Raw genomic sequence first — 18,703 nt, 5'->3', positions numbered from 1 at the left:
AGCACAGGAACTGTCCAGAGAAGGCAGGAAAAGCGTGGACTATTTCATGACGTTTAACTTGAAAACCTCAGCTGATATATACTGAGGGTAGAGAGGTTTTCTGGTTTCGATTTTTTCTCAAGGCAGAGTAGAACTTAACATATGGTATTTATCTAGGTAACAGCAAAGAACTGAAAGGAGTTAAAGGGGCGGGGGGGGGGGGCGGGAGGTCTGGCTTGTTATTTCGGGGGACGAAGCTACCACCACAATATTTTATTGGTATTTTATTGGTGCACGGCAGCGTGAGAAGCATTTCAAAGTTATAATTTCATCTTAAATTTGGAAAACCAACCAACCGATTCCATTCCTAACACAGAGTAAAAAGGCACGCAGGACGAAATATCTTCGATGAGAAAAATACACGAAGCTCTTCCATCACGAGCGTATTCAAATTCCTTAAAAGGTGAAATCAACCCGAAATGGAGGAAGGTGGGGGCTCGATATTTCTGTATTTAAAACACACGTATGTTAAGAGCCTGGGCAACTGTGCAAGGAACCCAATTTCTTCAACAAGTGCACTTCAAAAAAAGGGAAAAGGCAAACTTCAGATGCTCACCCACCGAATGCCCTGCGAGGACCCGGTCAAAGCCTGAGGGGCACAACCCAACCATGAAGAAAGCAAAACTGTGTTTTTCTTCAAAAATCTTTCAAGGAACGGCTGCACACTGCCCGAATGCTGTGGAAACCGAGGGCTAGGTCCCAGGGGTGCACTGCTCGAGGCGCTCCGGTGTCTAGACGTTTGCAATTCCCCGCAGTCGTTTCTGGGGCACCGCGTTTTCCCAGGCGCGCCGGCTGGGCCGGGGGTGGCTCCTCGCGCCGCCCGCCGCCCCCACAGGGCCCGGAGTCTCCTCAGGCCACCCCGGCTGCACGCCGGGTCTGCGGCCCCAGACCCCGCGGAGGCAGGCGGCGGCTGAGGCGGAGGAAGCCGCCGGCGCTCGCCCCCTCGGGGCAGCCGGGGCCGCGGCCGCTCGCCCGAGGCGCTGAGGAGACGGACGGAGGCCGCGCGGGCTCACACGCCGCCGGGCAGCCGCTACTCACCCCGACGCCGTAAGCGCAGCACCCCGGCCTCTCGGGACTCGGGCTGGGACATCCTCCCTCCCGCCGCGGCCCGGCTCCGAGCCGCATTCGCCGCCGCAGCGGGCGGAGCCGCCTGGCAGGAAACGTAGCCCCGGGCACACAGGGGCTTCCCTCCCCGCCGCCCCCACCACGGGCTCAACCCGTGCCCGCCCCGCAGCCTCGGCCGGAGCGCGCGCCCGCGAGCGCCACGTGACCAGCGGGCCGCGGCCCCCGCGCTGACGTCACCGCCCGCTGCGGGCGCGCCGCGGCCCCGCCCCTGCTGGTGAGCTGGGCGGGGTCAGTCCTGCGGGCTGCGGGTCCTTAGCTCTTGTATACATGGGCTTATTAAGGACAGATGTCTTAAACATAATAAAAGACGTGCGGTCCCAGTTATGATGGGTTAAAAATGTCAAGGCTGGGCAGAAGCTTGGGTTAAAATATTAGGAGCTGGTGACGAGAGTGGAAAAGTAGAGCACACCAGCAAGGCACATGGGGAGGCGGGCGGGGAGCTTTCTAGAAATGCTGAATCCAGCCACAGAGCGGTGAGCCAAGGGTATTGCAGTCCTCAAGCCATCACATTGCTGTGAGGCCTGCCGCAGCCCCCAGCCACCTCGCCACCCCCAAACTGTGCACTCCCCCTATGGGAAGGAATAGGATTCTGGCTCTGGTTTTGGCCAGGCTGTATATCAGAGGAATGATCTCAATAAGCCCAGACTCTTGCCTCTTCCTGTGCATAGAAAAGCACTAAATTCCTTTCCTTGCAATATCTGATTTTCTTTTAAGTTCCCACTGTCCGACCTTTGTTGCAGAAATTCTTATCTATCCTGGCTCCTCCCTTACCTCTTCAGAGCAGTCCCTCAGAGCTATCTGAGAGACTGCATTCCAGGCTTAAGTCCTTGGTTTTGTCCACTGAATAAACCGTAATACTCAACGTGTAGGTTATGCATTTTTTTTTGTTATTCAACAGGCCCCACGCCAGACCATCTTAGTAATTAAAATATGCATTTTACCTAGATCTCCAGATGATTTATGTATAAAAAGTTTGAGATCAGTGTCCCAGGGTACAGTCATTGCGGGAGACCTGCCAGTGCTCCACCCCAACTCTTGATGGTATTTAAATATTTGTCCTTCTTCTGATGGGTCTGGAGCAGATCTGTTTCTAGCTTTTACTTCAGATGGGTTCATCCTGTCCCATCAAATTAACGTGCAACCGTACCATTCCAGAAGTTGAAGTTTTCATTAACTTCAACTGGTGGTGGTTTTGTCATTATGTCCGACTCTTGTGAGCCCATGGACTGTAGCCCACGGCAGGCTCCTTTGTCAGTGGGATTCTCCACGCAAGAATACTGCAGTGGTTTGCCATTTCCTTCTCCAGGGGATCTTCCCAACCCAGGAATCAAACCCAAGTCTCGTGCATTGCAGGCAGATTCTTTACCAACTGAGCTACAGGGAAGCTCCAATTTTTTACCATTAGAATGACATGAAAATACTTTTTACAGTACGGCATTTAAACCCAGGGTCTTTGAGGCTAGGTGAATTAAGCTAGTATATGGGCTGTGTTCATTTGTCCATAGATATAGTTGCCAGAGGAAATACAGGAGGCCTAAAATTTAAATTTCAGTTAAAACAATTCATTGGTATATCCCAAGGAATACATGGGACATACTTATACTATTATTATTGTTTATCCAAAATTCAAATTCACCTGGGCATCCTGTACTTTTTTTTCTTTTTTTGCTGTACAGCATGTATCTTAGGTCCCTGACCAGGAAATGAACCCTTGTACCCCTCACAGTGGGAGCTCAGAGTTTTACCCACTGGACCATTGGGGAAGTCCCTGTCTTGTACTTTTATTTGCTAAATCTGGCAATGCTAACCCTGGAGAAGTTCTAACATTAGTTTTCTGGTTTATGAAATGGCAATAACAACAGGAACTATTTAATATGTTAAGTTGTGTGGATGAGATGAGATAATCTATGCAGAGTGCTTACCAAGGGGCATGAAACATAGTGAGCGCTCAGTAAGTGGTGGCTCTTTTTTTATTTCCTGTCTGTGTGTCTTAGATAAATTCCTGGAAGTATGCTTTTCTTACAGAATTCTCTGGCTAATTTAAGGCTTAGGGAACGGCTACCCACTCCAGTATTCTGGCCTGGAGAATTCCATGGACAGAGGAGCCTGGCAGGCTACAGTCCACGGGGTCACAGAAAGTCAGACACGACTGAGCGACTCTCACTGAGCTTTTGGTCATACCCAAAACAGTTCCGTGACAAGCACTGTGCAGGTGAGCAGATTCTTCTCAACTAGCTCCAGAATACGAATCAAATTTTTAAATTTCTATACAAAAACCCAAATTGCCACCTACGGGCAAGTATGGATTTCCTTTCAATCACACCAAACACTAGGATGTCAATTCTGATTCGTTTTCTCTTCCAGAGTCAGCTGAAATAATATTGAAGAGGAAACTGTTTAGGCAACCTTCTGCATCATTTCTAAGACTCATTCATGTTATCTAGTACCTGAACTAAATTGCATTAAAAAACTGAGACAATGTTAGGCCCATGGCTCTAAGAAAAAGAACAATTCCCCCCCTTCCCTTGGTTCAATGTTGGTATTTAGAACAGCTTTATTTATGCTTACCAAACAAGAATATTCTCTGAATGTATACTACAATTCTCTTTTTGCCTTTGGCTACATAACTTTTATTTTGTATATTACCCTAACTTTAATAGATTCATCAATTTATTACAATTGATTTTTTATTACTTTCTAGAAGCAGCTAAGGTATAAATATGTGCCAAGAATATAATAATAATGTGGCTATTACTTTGTTCTGGCAGATTGACTTGTAAAAGCTCAATCAAGTTACCCTAACCACCTGTAACAAACGTGTGCTGTGTGGGCTCAGCACCCCATGGATTGTGGCCCCCAAGGCTCCTCTGCCCATAGAATTTTCCAGGCAAGAATTCTGCAGTGGGTTGCTATCACCTACCCAGGGGATCTTCCTGACCCAGGGATTGAGCCTGCACCTCCTGCATCGGCAGGTGGATTCCTTACCACTAGCACCACCCGGGAAGCCCTGTACATATGGGCACAAGTCCCCATCTCTTTCTAGCATAGATTTTATAGAGTATTTTGCCAAACACCATGGATTTAAAGACATTATAAACTGGTTCTTTTTTTTTTTTTTTACAGTGAATATATTATTTTAAAGAATATAAGCTCAACGAAAAGACAGATGTTTACCTGCTCCATTGTCCGCTGTGTCCCAGCACCTAGACGCACACCTGGCCTGAGCTGACATTCAGTTGTTGATAGAATGAGCTTAAATAAATGAGTTGTTTCCTGCTATATAAAACTATATTTTCTCCAGCAGAAGCTATGTTTAGTGATTCTAAGTCTCCTCCTTTCTACTCCTTTCAGTGTGTTCCTTCCCTCATTTTCTCATTCTCTTTGTTTTTGAATTAAATATATTTTCACTTTTCTAGCTGCATTCACCATGATGAATGCCACCGCCATCCCCCTGGCCTGACAGAAGTACTTTAAGACACCGGGGAGTGTGTCCACCCGGGATAGATATGGAAGCTCGTTACTTCTTCCCCAATCCCAGCTAAACAATTCTCAAGTCACGTCAAACACAGATTATCAACAAGGCGTGTAGGCCAAGAAGTGTCAGGAGAGCTGTAGGCCAGAGCCGTAGGAGGGAACAGGCAGGAAAAAGGCAAAATCAGAAGCAAGGAAGAGGAAATGTCTCTGATTAACTGAAAGGCTGACAGGAACAAATGGGGAGGCTAGGCTGGAGAGCTGGGTCATCCAGGCAAGTGGCTGGACATTAAAAACTCAGGAAACCAGTCAAGCAAGGCATCAGGGTCAGAAGCTGCACCAGCAGGGAGAAAGGAGCTCAATACAGTTGAGCCAAAGTTAGTATGGACCAACCAAGGCTCTCTGAGAATGTCTTTCTGGGGAGGTCACTGGCCCTGGTCACCTATCTGCGGTAGGAATTGAGTTGACCAAGAGTGGAGCAATCCTTATGGCCTACCAGGGTGCAGTAGGCTTGGCAAATGCGCTGTGTTCAGTCTTGTCCAGCTCTTTGTGGCCCCATGGACTGTAGGCCCCCAGGCTCTTCTGTCCATGGAATTTTCCAGGCAAGAATAATGGAGTGGGTTGCCATTTCCTACGATCTGCCCTACCCAGGGACAGAACCTGCGTCTCTTGAGTCTCCTGCATTGGCAGGTGGGTTCTTTACCAGTAGTATCACCTGGGGCTTGGCAAATAATTAGAAATAATACACTGTATCTCAATCAATTTTGATAGCCTAAACTCTGACAACATGCATTTTCAATGTTCAAGGTCTTGCCGCCCCATAAATTTAGGGGCAGAAGAGAAACAAAGTACCCAGAGCCATCATTAAAGGAAGGAAAAAAGGCAATTCTGGTGTCAACCATTCTGGTTGTATTTATTATTGTATTTCACATAATTTCATAATGGTCCAAACTTGTCCCTTCTCTATGTTGAAGGACTAGGGGACTTTTTAACCCTTTATTAATGGAAACAACTGGTGTTCCTTTCATGAGATTGCCTTAGATGCCTCCAATTCTGGGAAGATAGTATCCAAATACCACTGAAATGACTTGCAACCCAATCGTTTCCTTAACTCAACACGCTCACTAATGTTTCCATAGGCAGCAGACTTCAGAGCGGGTCTTCGTAGAAAAAACTGTCCCTAAATAGAAAGAGTCATTTCATGAAACCAAACAAATCTTTGTTCATCAAGTCATGATATCTAACAGAGCAGTGTCTAATTTCATCATCTAACAGAGCAGTATATATTTTCATCATTTGAACTAAAACAAAACAATCAACAATAAACCTTTTCCTCTGTGTGGGGAGGGCAGACACACACACGAGACCTGGGACTCCCTCAGCCCAGCTGGTCACAGGGTGTGCTGTGACCACTGTGTTGAAAGCAGCGTAGAGGGACGAGGAAGTCTAGGTCCTGCTTCTCAAGAGCCCAGAATCATAGCTACCTGTGGTGGTGTTTCCCCTTTCTCCTGATCTCCCCAAACCCCTCACTCCCCAGTCCGCATCAACACTTCCATGGTTCCAGAAACAGAGGGTGGTGCAGTGGCTAAGGGAACCCTGACTCTGGAGGAGGGCATCCTGGCTTCAGTCTCTCCCTCTGCCACAGTGTAGGTGACAATGTAGACACCAAAGGACAGTTTGGACATTCATCAAGATTTAAGCAGGCACTAATTCATGGCCCATGAGTCCGTGTTTTCAGATTTATTCAAGATATATCTCTACAAATGTGCTAAAAGACATGGGAAAAGGATGTTCATTTCAGCAGAGTTGCTGCTGCTGCTAAGTTGCTTCAGTCGTGTCCGACTCTGTGCAACCCCATAGACGGCAGCCCACCAGACTCCCCATCCCTGGGATTCTCCAGGCAAGAACACTGGAGTGGGTTGCCATTTCCTTCTCCAATGCATGAAAGTGAAAAGTGAAAGTGAAGTCGCTCAGTCGTGTCCAACTCCCAGCAACCCCATGGACTGCAGCCTACCAGGCTCCTCCACCCATGGGATTTTCCAGGCCAGAGTACTGGAGTGGGGTGCCATTGCCTTCTCCTCAGCAGAGTCAAGGAATAACAAAAAGCTGAGATGACCAGAATGTTATCTATGGGGGCTATTTATTAATGGGATCAATTTTAGGAAATCTATTCAAAGGAGATGTTTAAAAGAATGACATGTTTATATGTTCTGATTTTAAGACTTTGAAAGTATGTTTTTAAATTATATAAATAAATGGGAAATTCTAAAACAAAATACTGATGCTCAAATCTAGTTATGTAAAAGAAAAGGATATACACTCCTGTGTACATGCACATAACAGAAACTAGAGAGTAAGTGACGACTTCCGAGGGGTAGAACTATGGGCTTCAGAAGCTTTTCACTTCATACTTTTCAATACTGTAAGACTTTTAAAAATGCAGATGCTTCACCTTTTTAAAAATAATTTTTAAATATCAGGAAATACAATAAGCATACCAAAGAAGCACATAAAATATACATGTGCACCTTAATGAATTATCAAAAAAATCAACCTGAATAAACTTGGCTAGGTCAAGAAATAGAACAAAACCGGTACCTCAGAAGCCACTTGCCTTTTCCTTCATGCTCATAATGCTTCCTCATAAGTGTGAAGTGCTATCCTGATTATGTGTTCATTTCTTTGCTTTTCTTTCAAATGATATGGTCTGATATTATGTTTTTAACTTTATAGAAATGGAAAAATACAGTATGTACGCTATTGTGTTTGGCTTCTTTGGTTCACCATCTTGAAGATTTACCTATACTGCTGTGTATGTATCTGAAGTTGGTTAATTTTCATTGCTGCCTAGAAGTATATCGATTAAACATCATACTTACCCGATTCCATTCCCATCCCAATAAGCATTTGGGTTGTATTCAGTTCTGGCTGACACAATCAATGCTGTTTATAAACATTCCTGTTCATCTGTTCTGGTGCACAGAAGCACCCATTCTGTAGTGTCTACATAGGAGGGACTTGCTAGATCATGGGATATTCATTGTCTTTTATTGTTTTACTCAATAGTGCCAAACTGTTGCCCAAAACGAGTTTGTAATGATTAACACTCCCACCCACGGTGTCTGAGACTGCCTATGCTTGCCCACACATGATCCTGTCAGGCTTCAAAAGTGTTTCGCCCCTCTGGGTGGCTATGTAAAAAATATCTCATTGAGGTTTTAATTCATATTTCCCTGCTTACTAAAGAATGTGAAGTATTATTACTTTTATAATTTAAAATAATAAAGAAATATTAGTTCAAGGCCAGGACATATACTATCACAGACAGAGTCTTCCATATTTCTACCCATGTATCTGCAATGAGGTCTTGTGGCTACTGTCCACATCAGCTTGAACTTTCAAATTGAAACGAAGCTGCATCTATATGCTCTCTATATGCACATTCTAAAGGTCCTGGCAAGAGGCTGAAAGCATGGGGAGAAGCACGCATGAAGGGGCCTGGCTTTAACGTAAAAACCTTTGACCAGGAAGGAAAAGAGGTAGCAAAGACCCTCGTGTGTGGTGCTTCAGCCGCATCGCTTGGGACTTGGTAGCAAGTCGAGGAAGAGAATCTAAAAACGTATGCATGGGAATGGGGACAGAGAGGCATCTGCTGCAGAGGGGCAATCTTGGAAGTGGAAAATAAACCTGGGGAAGAAAAAAAGACTTCGTGTGTTGGTCGATTTACTTCTGAGAAACCTGAGTTTCCCTAGAGATTAAAACAATGAGTAAGGTGCAAGTGTAGTGGGTTAGAAGGAACTAATCAAGAATAGGGTCTGAAAATGAGCGTGTGAGGAACTGAAAGGGCACATCTGTGCTGAGTTGCTTCAGTTGTGTCTGACTCTTTGCAATCCTATGGACCGTCGCCCCCCAGGCTCCTCTGTCCGCGGGATTCTCCAGGCAAGCATACTGGAGTGGGTGGCCATGCCCTCCTCCAGGGGATCTTCCCGACCTGGAGATGGAACCCATGTCTCTTCTGTCTACCTGCATTGGCAGGCGGGTTCTTTACCACTAGCACCTCCTGGACCCTAATTTAAGGAAAAGCACAAAATTTGGTATCTGGAAGGCAGTAGAAGGCTTCTTCAGAGCTAGTCCCTCTCTGTTCTCTGACTCATCTTCCCAAACCAGGGATGTATCTTTCACCTTGTATTCATCTAGCCAAGTGTGTACCAGTCTGAGATTGTTATATTCCACGACTTTCATAATTTCAAAGCGGTTTGTCACGTGTTGCCTATTGATGTGTCCAACTCGAGAGCAGGGGATTACATAGAGCTGGCCTCCACACATCCAGATCTATAGACATAAGGAAAACAGAAAACACATTAATGATTAGTGTCTGTTTGCTAACAGGCAACTGCTGAATTAAAATAGAAACAACAACAGCCATCATTGTCTTATTTCATTTAATCCTCACAGCAACCTTATACTGTGATCATCCCCATTTTACAAATGAAGAAACTAATACATACATTAGTCAAGAAGTTTGCCCAGTAATATAGTGGCAGAGCACAAATTTCAAACTCAAATCTGGCCCCAGAGTCATGGCTCTGAATACTAAGTGGCCCTGCCTTGCTCTGATGCTGTTCATACGCAGACTGACAAGATACTTTGTCTTAGAATATTCTCAAACAATACGTGGAAAGTAACATTTTCTGAGACTATTAAGTACTGCTGGCTGTTAGGTTCAGTCGCTCAGTCGTGTCCAACTCTTTGCAACCCAATGGACTGCAGCCTACCAGGCTCCTCTGTCCATGGGATTCTCCAGGCAAGAATAGTGGATTGGGTTGGCTGTTAGTAGGTAACAAAAGAAACATTGATCATGGGTGACTTCGGTTATTCCTCTTTTTTTGTACTTAAAGCACTTTATAATGCTTATTTTTAATAACATTTTTTTACTACACAAAAAAATATGACCATAGGAAAAACAAGTGTAAAAAAGCAAATAGATAAAAAGTCACTTTTTAAAGACTTTATCAGTCAATACTAATTTAAATTGTTGTTTAGTTGCTAAGTTGTGTCCAACTCATTTGACACTCCATAAACTGTAGCCCACCAGGCTCGTCTGTTCATGGGACTTACGAGGCAAGAATACTGGAGTGGGTTGCCATTTCCTTCTCTAGGGGATCTTCCCGACCCAGGGATTGAACTCATGTCTTCTGTATTGGTAAGGGGAATTCTTTACCACTGAGCCACCAGGGAAACCGCCTCATAATCCAAGTGTGTATGTGTATATACATAGATACACAACAGTAAGACAACTTGCTTTTTTAATGTAATGTTTTGCAAAGTTATTTTTAAAGTCTTGTATTACTTGGAATAATACAAGAATATTAGAATGTTGGTAGTTTTAAATTTTTTGATTATTATAGATAATACCACAAAGAATGTGCTTGTAATATAAACCTCACATAGAGTATACTTGCACAACTCTTCTGTTTAATTCAGTGACTCTTACATGGTTCCGAGATCACCAGCATCAGCATCAGTAGGGGACTCACAACTGTAAATCCCTGGGCCTACCCAGACCTACTGACCCATAAATGCTGGGTCTGGGGGCCCAGTATTTCTGTACTTTAGTCAGTCGTTAAGGTGATTCTGATGCATTCTAACGTGTGAGAACCACTGTTCTAATTAATCAAGGTCATCCATCCAAGTTTTAGAGATGTTTTCTTAGGAAATCCACCTAATCATTTAAAATAAGACTCACTGAAAACAATACTCTAAAGTGTTTTGGTGAAAATATCAGATAGTCAGAAAGGATCATGTTAAAGAAAAGGAAAAAGCAGAACTTCTGACATGAGACCTAATGACTGGTACAACAAACTTCTAGGGTTCTTTAGAAATATCCAGAAATATCCAACCAGTCCATCCTAAAGGAGATCAGTCCTGGGTGTTCATTGGAAGGACTGATGTTGAAGCTTCTGAAACTCCAATACTTTGGCCACCTCATGCGAAGAGTTGACTCATTGGAAAAGACCCTGATGCTGGGAAAGATCGAAGGCAGGAAGAGAAGGGGATGACAGAGGATGAAATGGTTGGATGGTATCACCAACTCAACGGACATGGGTTTGGGTGAACTCTGAGAGTTGGTGATGGACAGGGAGGCCTGGTGTGCTGCGGTTCATGGGGTCGCAAAGAGTTGGACATGACTGAGCGACTGAACTGAACTGATCCCCATAAAATGTCTACAAAAATGCACATTGACTGCCTTCTCCAGAATGCACGCCCCAGTGTCTTCACCTGACTCACTCAGTTGGTAGAGCATGAGACTCTTAAGTGAATCACAAAGCGATTTCCCTGATGGGCCAGTGGTTGAGAATCCAGCTTGCAGTTGGGGGATGACACATGTTCAATCCCTGGTCAGGGAATTAAGATCCCACATGCCGTGGGGCAATTAAGCCCACACACCCACACCAAAACTACTGAGTCTGCTCATCACAGAGAGGATCCTGCATGCCACAACTGAGACTCAATGCAACCAAATAAATAAAATTTTTTAAAAATAATAGAATAAAATGAATGACACAGTAGAAAATCCCTTAGACCAGAAGTCCAAAGATTTAGGTTCTTTTATCATCTTTGCTACATGCTGTTGATCAGACATATCCTCTCTGAATCTCTTTTTCACCTGCAGTTGAGAGCTAAATAGTTGATCATTTAAGCTACTGCTTGGGGGTGCTGTTATGCAGCAAAAGCTAACTGATACCAGTCACCTGCAATGTTTTAATCTCTTTTTCAAGAGATCTTAAGGAAATTTGGAAAATCAGTAATATCCATTTAATAATTAGGATGGATACAGAAGTATTTATTATTGTTGGTACAGTCTTACATGTGTGAAATGTTTCTTACCAAAAAAGAAATCTGGCTATGAGCATAGAATAGAAAACAAAAGCCAAGTAACCAAAGCGATCAAGGGGGAGTGAAAGTCAAACATATATTAAAAGACTTTCTCAAAAAATCAAATTAAGGATGCAATTGCAATTTAGCCCCATTTTCATAGGACCCATACAGTTGCTCTTTTCCTCTTGATTCATTGTCAAAGGGACACGATCCATCTGGAAATGCCTGTAGTTCTGCTCACGGTCCATGCAGGAGATGGTCAGCTTTCTTTCTCGGATACACTGCTAGAAGTAGTCTGTCCAGCTCCCAGTATTACCATTATTATTGAAGGAGGAAGAGGATGGTGAGGAGGGAGAATATCCCATCAAGAGTTAGTATAGTGGGACTTCTCTGGTGGTCCAGTGGCTAAGACTCCACGCTCCCAAAGCAGGGTGTCTGAGTTCAATCCCTGGTCCAGGAACTAGACCCCACATGCCACAACTCAGAGTTCACAAGCCACAGCTAAAGATCCCACGTGCTGCAATTAAGACCCAGTGCAGCCAAACAGATAGATTAACAATAAAAAAAAAGTCCATAAAAATAGAGTTAGTATAGTTTAATACTTCAGAGTCCAAACTCTGAGGCCACTCTGTGTGGTTCAAATCCCCCATGAGCCGTGTGACTTGGGGCAAGTTACTGAAGTTACTCAATCCATTTGTGTCTCAGTTTCCTCATCTGTAAAACGAGGAAAATAACAGAACCGGCCTTACTACTGAGCCTGCGCACTTCAGAGCCCGCCTGCCACAACCAGAGAGCCCGAGTGACAAAACTAGAGAGTCTAGGCACCCAGAAAGATCGGGCACTGAAAAGAGAGATTCCATGGAACACAACAAAGGCCCTGCATGCAGCAACTAAGATCCAACACAGCCAAATAAGTAAATTAAAAAAAAAAAAAAAAACCTGCCTCATGGGCTTGTTATGAACATCAGATAATCTGACACTTGTAAAGTGCTTAGGGTTTGTGTTTTGTAAAATGAGAGTGTCTCTGCTGTAGTGAAGTGTGGTAGATTGTAAGCATGGCCACACACGCTTTTCATTCCTACCTGCCCATCTAACTGCTATGTAACTCTCTACTCCAATCATCAAGAAATGAGGTTTATTTCTCCATCTCTTGAAACTGGCCTTGGCCTTGTGACTTGCTTTGGCCAACAGGACATTAACAAAGGTGGTGCTTGAAAAGTGTGTGCAGCACTTTGGGATCTGCTGCTCTTGGGAACCTTGTGACCACTTCACAGTGAATGAACCTCTCTAGCCTGCCTAACCATGAGGGACAAACAGTCTGGTCATCTCCACTGCCCCAACACTGGACACTGGCCAATATCCAGACATGTAAATGAGGCCATCCCATGCTAGCCAGCACCAGCTGACCCTCTAGATGAACACAGATGTGTAAGCAGCACCAGTAAAATCAACCCTCCTGGCTGTGACTGAAAGAACCACTTTAGCAACACAACCAATTTTGAGGAGTAACAATTGTTTATTGTTTCAAACCACTGTATTTTTGGGACAGTTTGGTACACAGCAAAAACTAACTGATACACTAAGGAAGTAAATGGGACCTCTTATCCCCTTAGCTGTGCTCATTCCAGAAACTTGGTGTGATTGATGAAAATACTGTTCTGCAAACCTTGTCTCACTCTCCACCCCTCACCAAGGGGCAGAGTATATTGCTCTGACACACTGACTTTGGGCTTGTCCATTTGACATGCTTTGGCCCGTGGAACGTGAGCAGACACAGTGCCCCTGGAGACTTTAGACAGGCTGTGTGGTTTCCCTTGACTTTTGCCTTCCTACTGTCAACATAAGAACATGCCCAGAGTTGCCAGTAGAATGACCAGCAAAGCTGAGCAGACTCAGAGACCAGCCCCACCAGTGTAAATGCCCAGGCAGAGCCATGCTGGCCGACCCACAGACATCTCAAAGAAGAAAGTAGATGCTTCTTGTTCTGAATTGCCTGGTTTTGAGCTGGTCTGTAACAAGCATCATCATAGCATTAGCTGGCTGGTAACTGGGCTGTCCTTGACATCCCTTTCTCTCAGCACCCACCTAGCTGGTCAGCATACCTATGGGACATTCTTATGATGGTAATGTGTAGGCAACTGGTCACAGAAGCTTATGACTCAGGAGAAGGAACTGGGAAGGGGCAAGAATTGGTATCACTTGCATTCGTTAGTCATGCCAATGTGATCTGGATAAGGTTATCGAGCAGCAGGTGGAGCGAGCAGAGAGGGACTTGGGGAAACCCCTACAGGGTGGAAATTCTGAGCAGATGGGCCAAGAAAAGTAACTGATCTGAGTGGGGCCTGGGTGCTGAGCAGCTTGCCTAATCCTCATGGTATAGATCCTGGAGAACCTGCTTCAGCCCTTCTCTAGCACAAACCCAACGCTTGTGGCTTGCTCTCAAACTATAACCTCCCCGGGCTGCAGCAACTGTGGCCGAATCTGAGCTGGTGTCCAGGTCTAAGAGCCCAGTCTGGAGGTGAGGCGGGTGGTTCTCCAGGTGTAGAGCAGGGCCCTGGGCCCTGAAGCAGTGTCCTGACCCTTTGGGGTTCAGCGGGCTAGAGCGCTGGGGCAGGGCACAGGCTGTCTGCTCTCTCAGGGAACCAGAGGTACCGATCTGGAGCCTGATTCTGAGACTTATTCCGAGGTTAGAATTGAAGCTGTAGCTCTGAGGGCACCAGCGAATCATCACTTCCCACAAGCAATGGTAGCACTGAGCTTGGGGCAACTAAAGCAAGGTCAGGGCATCAGAGGCATCCAGTATATGGCCAGCCTTATTGAGAAGCCTGGGCTTCTCTGGCTCAGATGGCAAAGCGTCTGCCTGCAATGCGGGAGACCTGGGTTTAATCCCTGAGTTGGGAAGATCCCCTGGAGAAGGAAATGGCAATCCACTCCAGTACTCTTGCCTGGAAAATCCCATGGACAGAGGTGCCTGGTAGGCTACAGTCCATGGGATCGCAAAGAGTCGGACACGACTGAGTGACTTCACATTTATTCATTAGCGAGAAATGACTTAGAAACTGGGTAAACAGGAGCTGGGGGCTGAGGGGGCGGGCCTTAAGACCTGAAGTTGAATAGATCATACAAGCCAGGAAGGGACAGGTTTGGAGCACACTGCTTGTGAGTTCTGTGAATTTGCCAAGTTATACTACCTCTCTGTGCCTTGGTTTATCCATTAAACAGGAGACAATGTGGGTACCTACCTCCCAGATTTATTGTCAGGATGAAGTGAGCTAATATCTGTAATATTTCAGAGCGGTGCACGTCACACATGATAACAACTGGAAAACGAAATACATTTATATCTTCACATCTCACCTTACATGCCACTTCTGCAGGGAAGTCACTGAAGACACACCCCTCCCCCAAGACAAGGCCAGGTTCCCCTTCTATACAACCTCACAGTACTCTGTATTTCTCCTTCACCACAGTGATCAGAAATACAACTAAATAACTAATCATCTCACTCTATCCCAAAGAAAACGGAAGCTTTATGCTGTTCGAAACCACTTCCGCATTAAGGGCTGCTGTACTTTAGCACCCAGCACAGTGCTTGGCACATAACTGTTTCTCAGTAAATATTGTTGAATGAGTGAGTGAGTGAATGAATGAAAGGGGATTGCGTCTTCTGAATACCCAGCACAGCCTGGGTACGTGGCACGGCCTGATGCAAGAGCTACTCCTTAGATGACGGGTGTGTTGAACCTTGAACTTCACTTGAACTCTCAGGAGAGTCCAAAACTGAGATGACTCTCTTTCGTTTAGTCCGAAGCTAAAATGGGACATGGGTTTTAGCACCACAGAGGTGTCCGTTACAGCCACGGGAAGCTGATGCAGGTTCATTAAGAAAAGGATCAACCAGGGGATGGCACAGACACTGGCCAGGGAGAAGAGACGTGCTGCTACAGATCCTGGTGTCCCTGGCTTGCCTTTTGACCCCTTTGGATCCCTTTTGTTTCTGGGTCATGAGGGGGAAGCCTGAGATGCGGAGAAGGCTGGCGTGGTGGGCTGCAGGTGGCTGGCTCAGTGCATTTGGCTGGCTCAGTGGAGAGGTTCTTTCCTAGCAGACAGGGAAACATTGCACTAGGTTAACAATGGGTGCAGCCTCACAGGTGCAAAAAATGGCTCCATATCAGCCCTGAGCCCTGAAGAGCACGTGGGGTGAGGAGCAAGTGTTGTCAAGAAAAGTCCTGGGAACAGCCATGTTTGAGAGATTCACAGAAGAATAAATTCCTGGGAAGGAGATTGAGCACGGTGGAGCAACGCAAGGGGATTTTGCGTTGAACACAGCTCAATTTTGCTCTAAAAATCCAAGAACACTTCTGGAAAAGACTGGTCACTAGAGGTAATCTGTCTGCCATTTCAGGGGCTTCCCAGGTGGCGCTGGTGGTAAAGAGCCTGCCCGCCAATGCAGGAGACATAAGAGATGCAGGTTCGATCTCTTGGTTGGGAGGATCCCCTGAAGGAGGCCATGGCAACCCACTCCAGTATTCTTGCCTGGAGAATCTCATGGACAGAGGAGCCTGGCAGGCTACAGTCCATGGGGTCGAAAAGAGTCGGACACGACTGAAATTGACTTAGCACACACGCCAATGCAGGAGACACAAGAAATGCAGGTTCAGTCACTGGGTCAGGAAGATCTCCTGGAGGAGGAAAATGGTAACCCACTCCAGTATCAGTTCAGTTCAGTTCAGTCACTCAGTCGTCTCCAACTCTTCGCGACCCCATGAATCGCAGCACACCAGGCCTTCCTGTCCATCACCAACTCCCGGAGTTCACTCAGACTCACGTCCATCGAGTCAGTGATGCCATCCAGCCATCTCATCCTCTGTCGTCCCCTTCTCCTCCTGCCCCCAATCCCTCCCAGCATCAGAGTCTTTTCCAATGAGTCAACTCTTTGCATGAGGTGGCCAAAGTACCGGAGTTTCAGCTTCAGCATCATTCCCTCCAAAGAAATCCCAGGGCCGATCTCCCTCAGAATGGACTGGTTGGATCTCCTTGCAGTCTAAGGGACTCTCAAGAGTCTTCTCCAACACCACAGTTTAAAAGCATCAATTCTTCGGCACTCAGCCTCCTTCACAGTCCAACTCTCACATCCATACATGACCACTGGAAAAACCATAGCCTTGACTAGATGGACCTTTGTTGGCAAAGTAATGTCTCTGCTTTTTAATATGCTATCTAGGTTGGTCATAACTTTCCTTCCAAGGAGTAAGCTTTTTTTAATTTCATGGCTGCACTCCAGTATACTTGCCTGAAAAATTCCATGGACAAAAGGAGGCTGGTGGGCGACAGTCCATGGAGTCGCAAAGGGTCAGACACGGCTGAGCACACACATACTGCATCAAATACTACAGTAGCCCCAAGCACACGGAAGATCAAAAGCCGTCCACTGCGGACACAGATATGGAACTGGTGACAGCCCTGGAAATGACGTCAGAGGGAAGATGCTGAGGGCCTCCGGACAGTGATTCACTGCAATGAGTGAGAAATGAAGTGGATGCAGATGTATCTAATCCTTCCTTAGGAAAAATCGGGTTACTTGGGCAGAGGGGGCCACCAGTGTCAAGAGAGTGCCTAGCTATTTATTAATTTACATGTTTGTTTACGAAAAGTGAGACCCAAGCATCCTTGAAACAGATGAAAGCGCCATTAGGAATGAAGTTACTGACAATATTGAAGCAAAAATCATGAGTGAACTTGGGTAATAAGTTAGCTGTTATTTGCTGTCTGGAGGGAAGGTAAAGCCAAGGCAAGGAATATACTCAGTTTTCAAAGATGCATCATTCACAAAATCGATTCAATTCCAAGACACAAGGATGTGCTTATTAAGTTACTAGGTCCTGAAAAGGGGGGATTTTTCATATGCTTCATTCTCAGAGCCCAAGGTAATAAAATGAGTAATAATCAACCAAGCAATAAAAAGTACCAAAGGCATTGAGGGTCACAAAAATAATGCCTGGATGAGAGTGGAACAAATGAGTAGGAAAAAAAGCAATGAAAATAAATTTTCAAGATACTGCTAAATAGGGGCTTAGAGGAAGAATACCTTGCTCTAAATATCCCTATAGTCAAAATAAGGTATCTGAAGCATTAGAAAAGATGTCCGGGCTTTAGTTTTAAAAAATATAGAAAGTAGCCAGCCAAAAAAGAAGAGGGAGATAAAAATCTAAAGCAGAAAAAAAAATTGGAAAAACACAAAAAGCAGATCTGATAAACATCTAAGTACATGCTGAGAGAAACACAATTCAAAGTATTATCTCTGCAAGTGATCTCAGAGAATATAAAGGGTGGTTGACAAAATTAAAGTAAGAACAACATGGCCATCACTTATGTTTCAGCTCCTATAACTATCTTAAGGGCTTTCCCCCAATGGCTCGGCAGGTAAAGAATTCGCCTGCAATGCAAAAGATGCAGGAGACTTGGTTTGATCCTGTGTTGGGAAGATCCCCTGGAGAAGGAAATGGGAACCCGCTCCAGTATTCTTGCCTGGAGAATCCCATGGACAGAGGAGCCTGGAGGGCTACAGTCCATGGGGGTCACAAGAATTGGACATGACTGAGCGACTAACACACACACACTTCTAAGGAAGCTAAAGCTCAGAGAGGATAGGAATTTTCTCATAAAGAAAGCAGTTTTCTCTACATCTGACTGTCTCTGTTAGAAAAGACACAAAGCAGAGAAAAGTGAGGGAAAAAAATGTGAAGGGCAATGATGATGAGCTGACAGCCCACATTTTTAGGCACAGTTCAAAGTGATCATTATAAAAATCTATTAGAATTCAGTCAAATGCAAAAAATGAATGATAAACATTTGAATTGTCATACCTTAGTATCCTCTTCAGACTCTCCAGGCATATCTACTTTGTACCTTATTCTCCACCCCAATTATTTCATTAAATCTTTTTTTTTTTTTTTGGTCATGCCATGCACCTTGCAGGATCTTAGTTCCCTGAGCAGGGATTGAACCCAGTCCTTTGGAAGGGAAAGCACAGAGTCCTAACCACTGGACCACCAGGGAATCCCCACATTAAATTGTTATACAGTTCTGAGAATGGAATTTTTATTTATTCCTATTTAACAGGTGTGGGCTTCCCTGGTGGCTCAGTGGTAAAGAATCTGTCTGCCGATGCAGGAGACACGGGTTCAAT

The 18,703-nt window shown here is 45.1% G+C and overlaps 2 protein-coding genes across 11 annotated transcripts in view; both read right to left on the bottom strand.

Annotated features, from left to right (window-relative positions):
* GALNT11 (polypeptide N-acetylgalactosaminyltransferase 11) overlaps positions 1-1,165 on the bottom strand; it is a 52,540-nt gene extending 51,375 nt beyond the window's left edge. For 3 of the 8 annotated variants that reach the window (XM_061415247.1, XM_061415251.1, XM_061415252.1), the window contains exon 1: positions 1,078-1,165. The gene's annotated coding sequence lies outside the window, so the exon portion shown is untranslated. Of the gene's footprint in view, positions 1-595; positions 688-1,077 lie in introns of those variants that run through there. The other 5 variants (XM_061415250.1, XM_061415248.1, XM_061415246.1 and 2 more) reach the window with 5 other exon arrangements.
* Positions 1,166-5,521: 4,356 nt separating this feature from the next.
* Positions 5,522-18,703, bottom strand: part of GALNTL5 (polypeptide N-acetylgalactosaminyltransferase like 5) — a 56,343-nt gene continuing 43,161 nt past the window's right edge. For 2 of the 3 annotated variants that reach the window (XM_061415241.1, XM_061415242.1), the window contains 2 exons: positions 8,818-8,967; positions 5,522-5,815 (listed from right to left, as the gene is read on the bottom strand). In XM_061415241.1, the coding sequence (XP_061271225.1) occupies positions 5,660-5,815; positions 8,818-8,967 (306 nt within the window). In that variant the 3' untranslated portion in view covers positions 5,522-5,659. Of the gene's footprint in view, positions 5,816-8,817; positions 8,968-18,703 lie in introns of those variants that run through there. The other variant, XM_061415243.1, reaches the window with a different exon arrangement.

Source organism: Bos javanicus, chromosome 4, assembly GCF_032452875.1.
Source record: "Bos javanicus breed banteng chromosome 4, ARS-OSU_banteng_1.0, whole genome shotgun sequence".
Lineage (NCBI taxonomy): Eukaryota > Metazoa > Chordata > Mammalia > Artiodactyla > Bovidae > Bos > Bos javanicus.
Note: the sequence above shows the minus strand (reverse complement) of the source record. Positions and strands in the feature narration are given on the sequence as shown.